Source organism: Zootoca vivipara, chromosome 1, assembly GCF_963506605.1.
Source record: "Zootoca vivipara chromosome 1, rZooViv1.1, whole genome shotgun sequence".
NCBI classification, from domain to species: Eukaryota; Metazoa; Chordata; class Lepidosauria; order Squamata; family Lacertidae; genus Zootoca; species Zootoca vivipara.
The window spans coordinates 82774456-82789653 of record NC_083276.1 but is presented as its reverse complement, the minus strand read 5'-3'; the positions used below and the strand labels follow the sequence as shown (position 1 = coordinate 82789653).

Genomic DNA, 15198 nt, shown 5'->3' with positions numbered 1-15198 from the left:
GAAAGCATAAAGCACGGCAAAACTTTCTGGCTCTTGTCTTCTCTAATATTTTGCCCATTTTTAAGCTTTTAAGTCCCGCAGATACCCACCACACCCCATCCCACCCCTGGCAAAATGAAACTACCACACTCTGCCCTGAAGAGGCAACACGGGGATTCCATATATTTGTTTTCCAACCTGAATCGGGAGATGCAGTAGCCTTGCCTTCTGTCACCCCCCCCAGGTCCTCCACCCCCCCACCCCCCGCTTCCAGTCATGCTGCCGTGAACAAGAATTCAGATATGCTTTTTGAGAGGAGGGTCAAAAGGCCTGAAGAGGCCTCTGAACAGGTCTTCGAAAAGTCAACTCCTCAGCTCAAGACAAGTTTTTGACCCAATGTCAGAGGGGAGTCTGTGTGCCAGGCCAAGGAAGGAAATTGTGGTTTGACGGCATGGAAGGAAATAGAGCATTTTCTCCCACCATCCTCAATGCACAATCAGGGCCTCACCTCTTCATAGAATTCCACCAGTGGTTTGGCTTCCTCCACCTGATTTAGGCAGAAATCTCGGAACAGCAGGAAACCTAAGAAAAACACACAACTGTCAGCTGCAACGACCAGGTGTGCCCCTGCTTCCCTTTTTCAAAGCAGTTGGTCCCACCTGAATTAGAACCTTAGAAAGCCAGGGCCCTGCATTCCATCCCCCTGACTAATCAGCAATGGTGGGAAAAGAAATCCATTGTATATGTACACAGGTATATTGCTAGGATAGGGAAGCTCTGGCCCTCTGTATATTGTGGGATATAATTTCCATCAGACCAAGCCACCAATGGCCAACGATCGGGAATGATGGGAGTTGTAGTCCAAAAACATTCCCCAAGCTTAGTACACTGACTCCAAATATAGAGGTTTCATTCTTCTATCATGGTGGATTAATACCAAATCCTGTTTTTTATGGACGAGGGCTTTGTGATTTTAACAGCAAACATAAGAGAAAGAAATCAACAAGTTTGAAGCTTTTAACATCATGCATCTTCATACCAAACAAATCTTCACCTGTTGATTTCTGCCCATTACACCACTGTCAGAGACAAAGAGTCTCTCTTTATACAAAACTAGCAGGTATAGACATCCAATTTATTTTTACAGAAAACGTCTAGAAAACAAGCTGGGATTTTGATGTTTCTAAGAAGGCACATCTCAATATTTTCATCTTGCAGAAAGAAAGAAAGAAAGAAAGAAAGAAAGAAAGAAAGAAAGAAAGAAAGAAAGAAAGAAAGAAAGCATTTACCATTTCAGTTTCATAAGCTACATTCAACATCCCTGGGAGTTGCAATATGCCCAGTAGGTTTACACAGGAGAAGCTTCTCCCACCATTCCCAGTGCAATCCCATGCATGCCTACTCAGAAGTAAGCCCCACAAAGTTCAGAAGGGTTCACATTCTTAATTTCTGCAAGTCAGGTTGCTGTTAAATGCACGGGAGCAGGGTCACTTTTTAAAAAAAGAAAGAAAAGAAAAATAACTGTTTTGCGCATGCTTGCCTTAAGTCACGTGGTCCCCCTGGGAAAGCTAGTCATAACTCATGTCTGAGTTGAATGTTAGAGAAGTCCCCAAACCGAAGGCACTTCCACATAGGAACATGAAGGAGACCTACATGTCACTGATAATAAGCAACCGAGAAGAGCTTCCCTCTGCATGCATAACTGAAGCTACACGGAACCGTGCCTGTGTGCAAATTCCTTGCAAATTTTGTACAGGGTGAAGCGGCCCCTTCAGTAACCTTCAATATATATTCAAAGCAGACATGAGTCTCATTCGTACCAGATATAGCAGGGGGTGGACAACCTGTCTGTCTCTGGGTGTTCTTGGCTACAAGCTCCATGATCCCTGACCATAAGCCACCCTGGCTGGGGCTGATGGGAGCTGGGAGAGCAACAGCACCTGCAGAGACGCAGGTTGCCTCAGCTAACTGAAAAGGGGCAGTTGGAGGGGGGCAATCCCCACACCTGGAGAAGATTTCTCAAGCATACTGTGCACCAGTTTCCGCCTCAACTCTGCTCCCCCCGCCCTCATGCAGTGGAGGGGCACACGGATCAAGATCCACGTCAGCTTGTGGCTAAACGGCTCCTTGGTGCTAAACCTGCTTTCCCAACCTACTTGTGCCCCATCCCCAGGTAAGAGGCAGAGGCAAGAGGCTGTGGGGAAGGCGGCAGGGGAGCCAGGAGCGGAGGGAGAGCCAGGAGGGGTGGGAGCAGAGAGGGGATGAAAGCGGGAGATATTATGAGGAAACCACAAGTGGCTGTGGGTGTGGGAGGAAGCAAGAGTGTTTCCTGTTGGGGCGGGGTGTAGTAACTGAAAAGGAGAAACAGCCTTGCAAGCAGATGCCTCCGGGGCTCAGTATGGACAACAGCCCAGCATCACCCAGGCTGTCCCAAGCCAGTAGACACACAGCCCTTCCTAACCTGTGCTCTCCTCCTAATTTATCCAGATGTAACACGACCTGCATGCATCTATTCCTCACCAGTGTGCCTCTAGAACAGGCATCCCCAAACTGCAGCCTTCCAGATGTTTTGGCCTACAACTCCCATGATCCCTAGCTAACAGGACCAGTGGTCGGGGAAGATGGGAATTGTAGTCCAAAACATCTGGAGGGCCGAAGTTTGGGGATGCCTGCTCTGGAACAGTGGTTTCGAATTAGGGGTCCAGGGGTCCCCAGGGGTTTGTGGAATGCACCCAGGGGGTCCGCGGCCCCATCCCTTGCATCCCCACCCCAACTATTTTTTTGTTTGTCATTTTTGCATGGTAATATCACAAATTTTATAGTCTGTTTTTTAAAATTATACCTAAAGTCCTTTGCTTATTAGGGGCTACCCCACACTTTGTTCAAAAAATTGCTTTGCAGAGGTAAGTACCATGGAGTCACCAACATTTTCAAAAGTAGGGGGTCTGTGGCTTGGCTTTTGAAAAATATGGGGTCCTCAGTAATTAGCTAATTGGGAACCACTGTTCTGTTTTTGTTTTTTTAAAGGAGTAAGTGGCAGGGTGTGGAATTTTATTTTCCTTCTTTCTGGCAGGCTTCTGTGCCTTCAGCAAGATGACAGGCAGAAATTCAGCAGCGGAAGTGTGTTGTTGTCCCCTCTCCCCACCAACCTGTACATATGAGGGAGGAAAAAAAGCTGCATTTTTACTTCTCACGCAGCTGCTAACAGCACAGGAGCCTTGCCAGAAAAAGCTGACACTTTTACTTTCTAGAAGGCTTCTTTAAGAGCTGCATGGAAGGGGAATTCCACCAGGTCCAGATTCTCTGCTGGAGTAATTACACTTCTTCATCTAGGCACTCAAGAGAGGCATTGGGGGGGGGGGCAGCAGGGCCTGTGAGGGTGTAGCCTAGCGATATACTGTGGCCTAGGAAGAAGCCTGAGGACTAGAAAGATGGGCATACAGGGCCACATTCAATCGCAAGGTCTGCAGCTCTCCCCCCCCCCCACCTTCCTGGAGGCAAAACATTCTCACATGTGAGCCAGTCCAGAAGCTTCGAACCCTCTTCTCTTCCAATATCCCTCAAGTGAAGCAATTGTCCTGCAAACAACTAATGGAACGGGGAACCGCACAAGAGGAAGCAGAATTTCCTCATCGACCTCAGCAATACCCCCTTCCCCAATTCATTTGTACAGATCTCAGCTCAGCTGCTCACAGATCTCAGCTCCGGCCTGAGAACAAGGCGGGGCGGGGGGGGGGCTGGGAGAGGTGGCAGATTACAATCTACTGGAAGATCTCTGGGTGATCTGCAGTAGATCCTCAGGGGTTCTGACTCCCAATTTTTGAGCAACTAGCAAGAACAAAATGACCCCCCCCCCAAAAAAAAATCAAAATTCAGTTCAATTCTGGTGCTGAAAACAAATTCCTGGGCTCCAAATGTGCTCAGTGGCACCCTCTGTTCATTAATTCTGACTCTGGGTCTCTTGCACCTGGCCTGGGTTGGTCCATCCTGGAAGTTCTGGTAAAAGGCGAAAGTGGATCGGCCAAAGTCTGCTCTACAGCACCAGCCTGGGATGCAGAGTTGACCAGACCCAAGGCAGGACAGGGACTAATTATCTTTGGATAATTTGGACAAGATAATTTGAGCTGGAACAGCACCTGCCGCCCTTGCTATGCGCTTTCCAACCCCCCCAAAAAAAACCCTCATTAATAGATACAGGATCATTGGCTTTCTTTGCATTGGGCGAGCCCTAGAAGAGAAGACTTGTTAACTCCTGATCTGAACGAAGAAGGTGGGTGACTGGCCTTTCCAAGGGCCGGACAGTAAGGACAAGTTCAAGAGGCAAGCGTTCCCCAACTCCAGCGAAGGAGCAATGGCAAAAGAAGCTGCACCTCCAGCCTCTGCCCCTGCGGCAAAAGCACAAACAGCGCTTTTCGGGCCAGAAGCTGGATTCCTAAGGGGAAGGATGAGACTGAGTATGCAGCAAGCAGCTTCCATCACAACTCTGCAGATATCCAATCCCACCACAGCCCTTTTAAAAAGGAGACCCTCCTTCTGCCCACCCCCCCACCCCCCCATTTCCTCTCACTGGTGTTGACTCCTGGCTAACCGGAGCGCAGGCAAGCTGGTCTTGCCTGAACTCATGACCCCTGCAGAGGCTCTGCTACTCACCAATCTTCTGAGAAAATATCTTGTCAAAGGTCACCTCACCCCGGTCTTCCAAGTATTTCTGCATAACACTGCGGATACTGCCAAGAGAAAAGGCACGTGAGGGAAATTAACAGGAGTAAAGATTCTCAGCTCGGCCTATTCCCTCAAAGCAGGGGGTGGGGAGATTGTAACCTTCCATATGCTGTTGGACTCCAGTTCCCATCATCCTTGACCGCTGTCTACGCTGTCTGGGCCTGATGGGAGTCCAAACACATGTGGAGGGACAAAGGTTTGCCACCCCTGCCCTGGAAACAACAACAAGGGCAGGATCCAGCTAAGCTGTTCCATGTGCAGAATGAGGTCCACTCGTGCAGCAGGACTCCCCCTCCTCTCTTCCTGCTGCACCCCCTAAATCTGTTCTGGAGGGTCAAGGGAGGAACCAAGAACATGTTTAGAAAGTGTGGCGGGTGGAGAGGGGGAAAGTCTTATTATGTGAGCTGTTTTGTAGTACAGTGGTACCTCGGTTTATGAACACAATTGGTTCTGGAAGTCTGTTCATAAACTGAAGCGTTCATAAACTGAAGCAAACTTTCCCATTGGAAGTAATGGAAAGTGGATTAATCCGTTCCAGACGGTCCGCGGAGTAACTGTTCATAAACTGAAGCAAACTTTTCCATTGAAAGTAATGGAAAGTGGATTAATCCGTTCCAGACGGGTCCGCGAAGTACTTAAACTGAAGCGTTCATAAACTGAAACATGGGTGTAATTGGTTCCGGAAGTCTGTTCATAAACTAAAGCGTTCATAAACTGAAGCGAACTTTCCCATTAAAAGTAATGGAAAGTGAATTAATCCGTTCCAGATGAGTCCGCGGCGTTCATAAACCGAAAATTCATAAACCGAGGTGTTCATAAACCGAGGTTCCACTGTACCTTAAATGTAGTATTTAAGGTGCTACAATACCCTTTGTTGTTTTTGCTGCAAGCCCCCAATTATTATCGCAGGAAGCCTGCAGATAAAAGACACTTATCTCAAGAGATTTTGGGTCAGTAAGGATCCAGCACTGGATAGCCCACATTTCATTCATGAATTAAGGCCAACCAGCTGTTTAAAGGAGACTGTGCTTTTATCTGGGGCTAAGTGGAGCCAGGTACAGGAAGATTAAAAAGGGAGCCAGTCATTCTAGCAGGTGAACGAACAGAGGTTTGTTTCTTGTCTTAAAGAAGAGCTGGTGCTCTTAGAATGGCATCTGCGTCTGGGCAATTTGGAAGAGAAGGCAATTCAAAAGTCTAAACAGAAAATGCAGGTTCATCAAAAAGAGGGAGGGACAGGGGGACGGTGGTCTGAGTGTGGACGGACAGGCTCCTGGCTAGAGAAGCAGAGGAAATAATACATTGGATCTTGGTAGCATTGTTCTGAATACATTCTGCTTTGTTAGTCGCTGTGTTTGTTTTGTCCTTCTGGGTGGTTAATTTTAAAAACAGAGAGAGAGAGAGAGAGAGAGAGAGAGAATGCCAGGCAAATAATTAGGAAAGAGCACCTTTTGGGTTGAAAATGAACCTGAAATTCCAAGGTCCCAAAGTACAATGACTAATCTCAAAGATGAGTTGGCAAGACCTGGTAGCTGGCAGCCTGGAAAATGCTATAGGCGGTCTGGCCGTGAGACAGGGGTTCATGCTGGGTAAATGTATTACAAAGAACTGGAACTCTCTTTTGGAGTTGTGTGCCATCTTTCAGAGCTGGGCTATGACCGGGCTTCTCCTGTGGATATTTAGCTGGTTAAGCAGCACACATAGCCCTTCTATGCAGAAGTTTTTAGTTGACTCAGAGTAAGCAGCCGAGAGGAAGCTCCTGAGCATGAGGGCCATTGCAGGGTAAGGGCAACAGCCCCCCTCTAGCCCAGCATTCTGTTGTCACACTGGCCAGCCAGATGCCAGTAGGAACACCTCAAGAAGGTCCTGAGCACAAGAGCATTCTTTCCATGTGGGATTCCAAGCACACTGCCTCTGACAACGCAGGCAGAACTCCTAATCCTAAATGCATTTATTTAGAAATGCCACCAAATCACTTTCAACCATTTTCTCCTGACCATGTTCACCTGGAAGGAAGAAGTCCCATTGACATCTAAAGGGGGTTTGCTCCCCAGAAAGCATGCTTCAATTTGCAGCACGGGTACATTCCGAGATGGAAGCTTGTGTAAGAAGTGCTTGTCAGATGATGGAAGATGCAGATTACCGTATCACTTGACAAGTGTACTGAGTCAGCATTCCCAACACCCACAATCCACATACTGACTGTACAGATCCTCACTGCAGGTTGGAATGAATGAGAAGCAGTGCGGGTGGCACAATAATGGTGAAAATGCTGTGACTGTGGCACCAACGTTCTGTGATAAGTTTGCACCACTTGCATGAGATACTTGGTAAGTCAGACAGGACCAATTTATGCAGTGTTTCTCAAACTTGGGTCCTCAGCTGCTGCTGGACTACAACTTCCACCATCCCTAGCTAGCAGGACCAGTGGCCAGGGATGATGGGAGCTGTAGTCCAATAATGGCTGAGGCCCCGAGTCTGAGAAGCACTGAATCAATCAAATGCTAAAGCTTTCCTTAGACTAGCATTCCTCAACCTGCTGCCCTCCAGGTGATGCTGGACTTGCAAACTCTCAACATCCTCAACCAGCATGGCCAAAGGACAGAGATGATGTGAGTCTGGACCCCAGGCTCTGGAGGGTCACAGGTTCCCCCACCCCTTTCTTATGAAAAAGTAACTTTGGGAAGAAGAGAAGGTTTAGAGAACTGGAACCACTGCTTAACCCTTTTCCTGCCCACTGTTTTTCCACAGAACCTGCCCCCCCAAAAGCATTATGCAGCCCCTCCACTTGAAGGCTATCTTGGACTATTCCATTTCAGGCTGCAGGTGAGAGGGTGGGGGTGGGTGACATTTTGAATGCTCCCAGATGGGAATGAAAAACTCCTCAGAGAAAACCGGGCCCAGTAAGACTGCATCCTTTCCCCCTGACATGCACACTGCTTTTCTAGTTTTACATGTGGGAACATTATTCAGACACGCAACTCCCTCCCGGCCAGCCTGGAAGTGTTATCGTCTGCAGTGCGGGGAGGGGGGTGGGAGAGGAGAGAGAACGGTGTGTGTGGGTGGGGGGGGTGGGGGGGTGACATTGCTTGAGTGTGCTGACTGAATAAACAGCCCTTCATCTGGGTACCTTTTAAATATCTGAATGGAGGGCAAAGAGATCTGGATGCTTAGCCTAGAGAGGCCACTGCATCCTCCCTGAATGGCAATGAAAAGGTGCCCAACGTGGTCTGCAGGAAGAACAACCATAGCTGCTGCTGTTGCAGTCCATGGATTAAATGGGGTGCTGGGCTGGCTCTGAATGGGGCTTCTGGCGAAGGGTGGTATCATAGGCGCTATGGGAGCTTAATGTAAGGGGTGCCTCTGAAGGGGAGAGTGTGATTGGGCTGAAGAGACACTTTCCCATTGTGGAGGGCAGATTTATTTCTTGGATTCTGCGCAGTAAATACCAGGGTGCTGAGAAACAGGACCTACTTCAACCATTTAGACTGAATGTCTCTTTCCCTCATCCCCAGAAACTCTTGCTCCTGAAACTAGTGAGCCATGTGGGATTTGGGGGTGGGGGGAGAGATGCCCATGACTGAGACAGAAGCGCCTTGGAAGGATGATGGATGGCTGTGTTTCTGGTGCCTGCTGCTGTTATGGGCCTGGGATAATGTGTCTCAAGCATCTCCATAACAACCATCTCCAGGGGGCAGGTCCAGTTGAATGATAGCATTAATATCATTACATAAAATGCCTTGTGTAGAAAAGGAATTCACACTCATTATCTGGTTATTCTCACAGTGTCCTGGTAAGGTAGGCAAGTCACTCCTTTTATAGCAGCAGCTAAGCGGAGACTTGAACTTGGGACTCATAGCATCAAACCAAGTAGCCCAACATCATCCCTTCTGGATGATGTTGCCTGACTCCAACTCCCACCAGCCCCAGCCAGCATGCTACAAATGATGGGACTTGTAGCCTGTTCACAATCTGGAGGGCAATAGGTTGGCTACCTTTGCACCATGGAAAAGCAGCACAGCCATATAGGCCAGGCTTCTAAAAAGCAACTAGCGTGGTCACTTGTGGCAAACAAGCATCTGTTCTAGGCAACCAGGAAAGGAAGGTTTAGGGGGGGGGGAATTGGTTTAAGCCACAAGCCTGTATTTCAGTCTGCAGAGGGAGGGTGGGGGAACAATCGTGAGCTTGTAAATTTTGTGTTGTTTACAAGACCGATTCCAAAAATTCAGTCACTGAAGTTAACCTCGGTCAGATAAGGTCTGAGAGAACTGGTCCTAGTGCCCTCTTTTTTCCTGCCCCAGTTTTCCCCCTTAGGAAAAAAAAGAGAGCATTAGTTAACAACCGGGAAGGCCTATGGAGAATGTCAGCTCCCTCGAGTTCCTCTTGCACAGAGACTTAATGAGAGGCAGTTAGTACTATAAATAATCAGCCAGCTGTTGACAATGCTCTTGTTCGCTTAAAGGCCATTGGGGAGGAAGTGGGAAGTTGCCTGCTAGTATCCCTAGGCATCTGAGCTGGTTTATTTTTTTTTTTCTTTATGCTCTTGTAGATTGTCAGGCTAGAGAGAGCCTGACTTCAGGGAACACTGACTGGCTTCATATCCAAGCACAGAAAAAGGAAATGAATGCACTGAAAAAAAATAGTTTGGTTCCCTTAACAGGAAAAACAACACTGTAGTGCAGCAACCAGCAAAGGAGAAACTTCCTTTCCGCCCCCCCCCTTTTAATCCCCTGCCCTTTTACCAAAGCTGAATTCTCCCTTCTCACAAATGCCACAACCACCTTGGCTCCGACACATTCCTAGTTCCGCTATAAAACCTGCACAAAAAGGCAGAGCTTGTAGTGGGTGCCGTGGCAGGTCAGCAGGACGCAGGTCGCCCTGATTCTCCTATGTGCTGCAGTTTCTTACTTTGCAGCAGACCCAAATAGCCTATTGCGACCAAAGGTGACGTCATTTCCTGGCAGACAAACCAGAGAGACAGCTCTTCTTTGAAGCTGGGCCTTGACTTTGGCAGGAGGAGGGACATGAGAGGCTGCACCAGCGAGGAGGTTGCTCGGGCAGGAAGTTTAGTGTGTTGGAGCCTATTGGAGAAAACCGATGGGAGTGATTTAAAGTCAGGGTGCTCCATAATAGGGGTTGTGGGAGGCCTCCTTTCCGTGTCCCACAATTCTGCTCTGCACGATATGGAAGAGGAATGGGGGGGGGGACGGGACGGACCCGTGGTCCTTCAGATGTGGATGGAGTACAACTGTCAACACCCCCGGCCATTGCCCATGCCGGTTAGGGCCAATGGGAATCCAACAATGTGTGGAGAGTGACAGATTATCAACCCCTGAGCAACCCTCAGCTCAACTCTCCACTTTGGCATGAAGACCGAAGAGTGGCGGTGGTTAGTCAAACACGCACACAACCTAAACTACCCCACATACAATGTTTGTGGCCCTCAGCTTCTTTGGAGAGAAGTATGACGCAATATACGGTAATAAACAAAACCCAAGATCTCAAAGTGGGTCTAATGGGCAGCAGTTCCGAGTTTCATTACCTCCACTCCCTCTTGGAATGTCTGTGTAGAATATGTAAAAAGACATTCGAGGAGGAAGTAGACAGAGTCCTCAGGATCTTCAGGATCATGTCTCCAGTACCCTGCCACATGCCACAGTGAGCTTGGTTGGTGGGAAGCAGAGATTCAAATCTCATCGGATAGCTCTCTGGGCAAGTCGCTGAATCTCAAATTTAATCTACCTTCAAAGGGTGGTTGTGAAGATAAAATGCTGCCTCTGAACTACGTACAGGGCAGGTAAGACACAAATTGCTGGACTTCAGGCACGTGACTTTCTTATTTCAGCAAGCATTTTAGGTAGGGTTTGGATTTATGTTTGGTTTTATGGTGACATTTTATTTTACCGTTTTATTCTCTGTATGGTTTATTTTTATGTACGCCTCGTAGAAATGCTAATGATGAAGTGGCATATAAATGCCATAAATTAATGTAACAGATGTAACAGAATGTTCCTCGTTTTGCAGTAATGAGAGAGGATGCAGCCCCTTCAGCAACTTTCAGGCAAGGGTGCTGTTCCAGATGTGGTGGGGTGGCAAAACCCAGGTTTGCACTTGGCCTGCATCTCCTGCCCTTTTCTTCCTTTTAAAAAACTCATACCCCCCCTTTTTACTGACTTGCTGTGCACACTGCAAAATGCAATGCTGATAAGCATCAGAAACTCACCATCTTAAATACATATAAACTAGCCAATGCAAATGCTATGGAAATTTAGGCCATGGGTTTGTGCCTCAAATTCTTTAAGTGCCCAACAGCATCCTTGGCAATTTTGCTGATGTTCCTCTCTTTACAACATGGATGGGGTGGTGTGCTCCTCCAGATGTTGCTGGACTACAACTCCCAGACCATTGACTGTGCCAGCTGGAATTGATGGGATTTGGAGTACATCAACATCTGGGGGGCACTAGGTTCCTCACCACTGCTCTAGAATCGCCATCCTTCTATTGTTCCAATCCTGGACAACTTCCTGAGGATGTATCTGCATTTTTGTCCCAATTCCAATAGATAGCCCATGAGAAAAAGTGGAGGCACCACTTAGGCTCCAAGGGTGTGATTTGTATGCCCCTTATGTTTCAAGACACACACACACACGGAAGCTGTTAGGTCAACCGCCAGCAAAGCAACAACGCTGAAAGATAGTTTATGCTAGGGCCACACTGCTTGTGGTTTCTGTTAAGTCTCACCTTCCTATGGAGCATCTGAGAATGAATGCTCTGTCTCTGAGAAGCAAGATAATGTGATTTGTGAACAGGACTATGTATGCTGTGCCAAGACGATATCATACAAGGCAAGGAAATAAATTATACTTGGGCACTCAAATCTTGCTTTTCATTAAAAAGAAGAAGAAACAAGTTTCTTGTCTTTTTGATCTACAACAGTAAATGTGTGTAAGGCCAGAGGGAGGATGAGTCAACTTTCTAGTGGTCAAGAGGTAGGGATTCTGTGCCCTGCACTGCTTCCCTGCACCGCCTCCCATGACTGCTAGGAACAGAGCAAATTATGCAAAAAATAAATATGCAAATATATTGACTTGCATATTTTAATGTAAAACACGCACTCTGCTCATCACCCAAACCCAGTTTCCTCCTTCACGTGATTTCTCTTGGGCTGTATCAAAAGGTCTACATGTTATTACGCGTTCAGATTAGGGGAACTAAGAATTTATTCAGCTTCTGCCTGAATTAACCTGTTCCGGAATTACCCGTTCTCCTCCTGCTCCAAATCAGCTTCCCAGACAAATTTACAGGGCCACACTTTAGAAGTCCCCCAGCAAAATTCCCACAGTGAGATGTGCAGAAGAGCTAGCTAGTGGGAAGAAGCAGTCTCCAATGCTTGTTTTCAGCAAATGTCTTGAATCCAAAGAAATGCAATTCTGTACATATCCTTGCTTTCCTCATCATTCCAGCCACCTTATTTCTGCCTCTCGGTAAGCTATCAATAAGACCCCTGTGCTGTGATCACAACAAGACCTCCATGTACGCCTCTTAATCCTTAGTCTTCTTCTAGGGCATAGTCTTGCTTCCCTAATTGGCTATCTGACCCTTTAGCTCTCCCCCACTCTTTAACAAATAAAATTACTCTATTTCCTAAAAGCCAAATCTCACAAGTACCTCCTATTTGTAGATATATTGTCAAGATTGCCTTTCACTCCCCTACTCCCTCTCCTGCCCCCAAATAGATGGCTATTGAGCTGGGAGAATTGAAGGCCTTCCTGGTGTACTTTGAGGAAGAGGAAAGGAGGAGAAGGCAGCAGCAGTTACACTGTCATCACAACTGATGCAGAAAGAGATGAGGGAGGGGCAGAAGGGCAAAAGATGACTTAAATTCTGCCACCCCAAGAATTCTGCCACTCAGGGATGTGACTCAGGCAGGCAGGGGGTTGCCAGTGAGCACCGATTAGCTGAGATGTGATGCAAGTGAAGAGGCTGCTCTCTGGACCGTCACTACGCACCGCAAAATTATTTCCTCCAAAGGCTATGGAACTTCACCCCAAGTTCCCATGTGGGCACTTCCATACCGAAACCAGCAACCGTGTGTGTGTGGGGGGGAAATAGAGCTCAGGGGCTGCTGGGGCTTTCAGGCATTGCCATGGTAACACATCTGCATCATCCTCCGAAAGGGCCGCTTGCCATTTCGAAAGGGCCCTTTGGAGCTTTCTCAGAGACCCTTCCGTCCTGCCTTCAGTGGCAGGGGAGCAGTTCCGCTTGAACAGACTTCTCCTACAATGGGGACAACCCAAGGTTATTGGCTAGAACAGGGAAGGGTAGGGTGAGCCAAATGTCACATGGGAGGTGGAAGGGAAGAAGGGAGAACGAGGAAGACCTGCATTTGCCCATGTGCTGAAGGTACAGGATGCTTGTCAGGCCCCACCCTGTTGCCCTTGGTAACTGCTGTCATGAAGCAGAGTTAAGGGTTGGTTGACCGAAACCATAGCACCTTTGACCCACCTGGATGACCAGTCAGATTTTTTTGACTTAATGCTCCCACTTGTGTCTCCCAGCAAGAAAATGCCCTTACATGAAGCAGAGCCCCTGCCTAACACATTTCCCCTTATCTGCACGATGGTGACCTTGCACTGCATTTGCGCACGCTTGCAATGTTGTTTGTGCAGCCCCAGTTCCTGCTTGAGCTCAGGGCAGCTGCAAGGTGGGCAAAGGCCTGGGTGCTATCTACCAGCACACTACCAAGACACAGCGCTGGATTGCACAAGTCTGTACACACAGATTTTCAGAAACAAAAACAAACAAACCACCCACCCAAAACAGAAGACAGTGGTTAGGGCATCATGAGGCCGACCCCAGGCACTGCCAGAAGCCAAGCTGTATGCTCCTCATAACACCCAGCAACACAGTTGCTGGACTGCTCAGGGGGGGGGGAAAGCACTATGTAGGCATATATACAGCCTGGTTTAGCAGCCTGCTTTTCTGCTGTGCTTAACACAACTGCATATTACACATACACAGAGAGAAGCACTATGTGTGCTTGTGTTGGGGTGGGTGGAATTGTGACGTGTGGGTAGGGAAAAACAGAGGAGGAGGGGGTTTGCTACTGTAAGAGGTGCAGGGGGAATGATCTCCAAGGATCTGAGCAGCCGAATGAAGAATCAGGAAGCAGAGACAGGACACCCTGACAATCCATCATCATGCCCACACTATATCAACACAACCACGTACACGGAAAGACGCCGCTTTAGCGAGCCCTCTTTCCTTCCCACTCCACCCCGCTATATGGACGGGGTAGATCACGGTCCCTGCTGCTTCGGCCAAGGGAAAGTTGGCTCGGTGCATTTCAAAAGAGCGAGGCTCAGTCATATACAGACACATTCATGCGCTCGCTCGCGTCCACAAACACACAGCGCCCATCCTAAGCCAGGCGCGCCTCGCGCGGGGCCCCGGCGCCGCACCTGCCCCCTCCGCCTGCCCCCCTTGCCGGGCTCACCTCGGCTCAGGTAGCACGATCTTCTTGCTGGCCCGGGCTGCCGGAGTGGATTTACTTTTCTCCATAGCCATCAAGTAGCTCACATCGGCGAGCACAGCCTCCAAGTCGGCCATCTTGCCAGGAAATATTTCTTCTGCTTTCCTTTTTCACAATCAATTCTCTTATTATTCCAGCGGCCTCTGCGGCTCCCTCGCCGCCGCCTCCTCCTCCTCCTGGTCGGTGTGTGCGTGTGTGTGTGGCCGCCTGTGCTAGGGGGAGGGGAGGGAGAGCGAGGGGGGGAGGCGAAGAGAGGGGATCCGGCCCCCCAACCCCTCTTACAAACTGACCCACATGATGCCCGTGCAGAGAAGCGGCGGTCCTTCCTTAGTTCATGGGCTGCGGCTTGGCTCCCCTGCCCTCCGCTCCTGGCTTGCCTTCCTCCTCCAGGGCTGGCGGGCTCTCTCTGTGTGTGTCCTGAGTGTGTGTGTGTGTGTGTGTGTGTGTGTGTGTGTGTGTGTGTGTTGTGTGTGTTGCGCGCGCGCGCGTGCAGGAAGGACTGCCGCGGCCGCTGCTGTTGCTCCCGCTGCCTGTCAACGCGGAGCGGCGGCGGCGGCGCAGGGGTGGGGGGTGGCGGCGGAGGAGGAGGAGGCTGCTGTGGCGGCGGCGGCGGCGACGGCTTGCTGCCTTTATCTGTCAGCGCTTTTCTTCTTCCTCTGATTGCGATCCAAGGCAGAGAAGCAGCGTCGCGCAAGTGCCCGAGGCAAGCGCAGCCGAGGAGCTCTCGAGCTCCACGCGCTGATTCAATGCTGGGCGCTTTAGGCGGGAGCCGAACGGATCCGAAACTCGCACACGCTCTCCTCCTCCTCCTGCTGCTGTTGCCGCCCGTACCGTAGGTGGTTTTGTTTCTCCGCAGGGGGAAAGGACCTCCGGGGCCCGCCGCGCAGCTTCTGGCTTCCCTTCTCTGCTCGCTCCAGGGCCGGCTTAAAGCAACAGCCGCCCCTCGAGGGAAGCCTGCTTTGTACATA

At 49.2% G+C, this 15198-nt stretch overlaps 1 protein-coding gene across 2 annotated transcripts in view; it reads right to left on the bottom strand.

Moving 5' to 3' along the window:
* GRK2 (G protein-coupled receptor kinase 2) overlaps positions 1-15198 on the bottom strand; it is a 44893-nt gene extending 29695 nt beyond the window's left edge. The window contains exons 1-3 of one of the 2 annotated variants that reach the window (XM_035125543.2): positions 14195-15198; positions 4630-4706; positions 488-561 (exon numbers count right to left, since the gene is read on the bottom strand). In XM_035125543.2, coding sequence (XP_034981434.1) covers positions 488-561; positions 4630-4706; positions 14195-14307 — 264 coding nt within the window. In that variant the 5' untranslated portion in view covers positions 14308-15198. The remainder of the gene's footprint in view (positions 1-487; positions 562-4629; positions 4707-14194) is intronic. The other variant, XM_035125550.2, reaches the window with a different exon arrangement.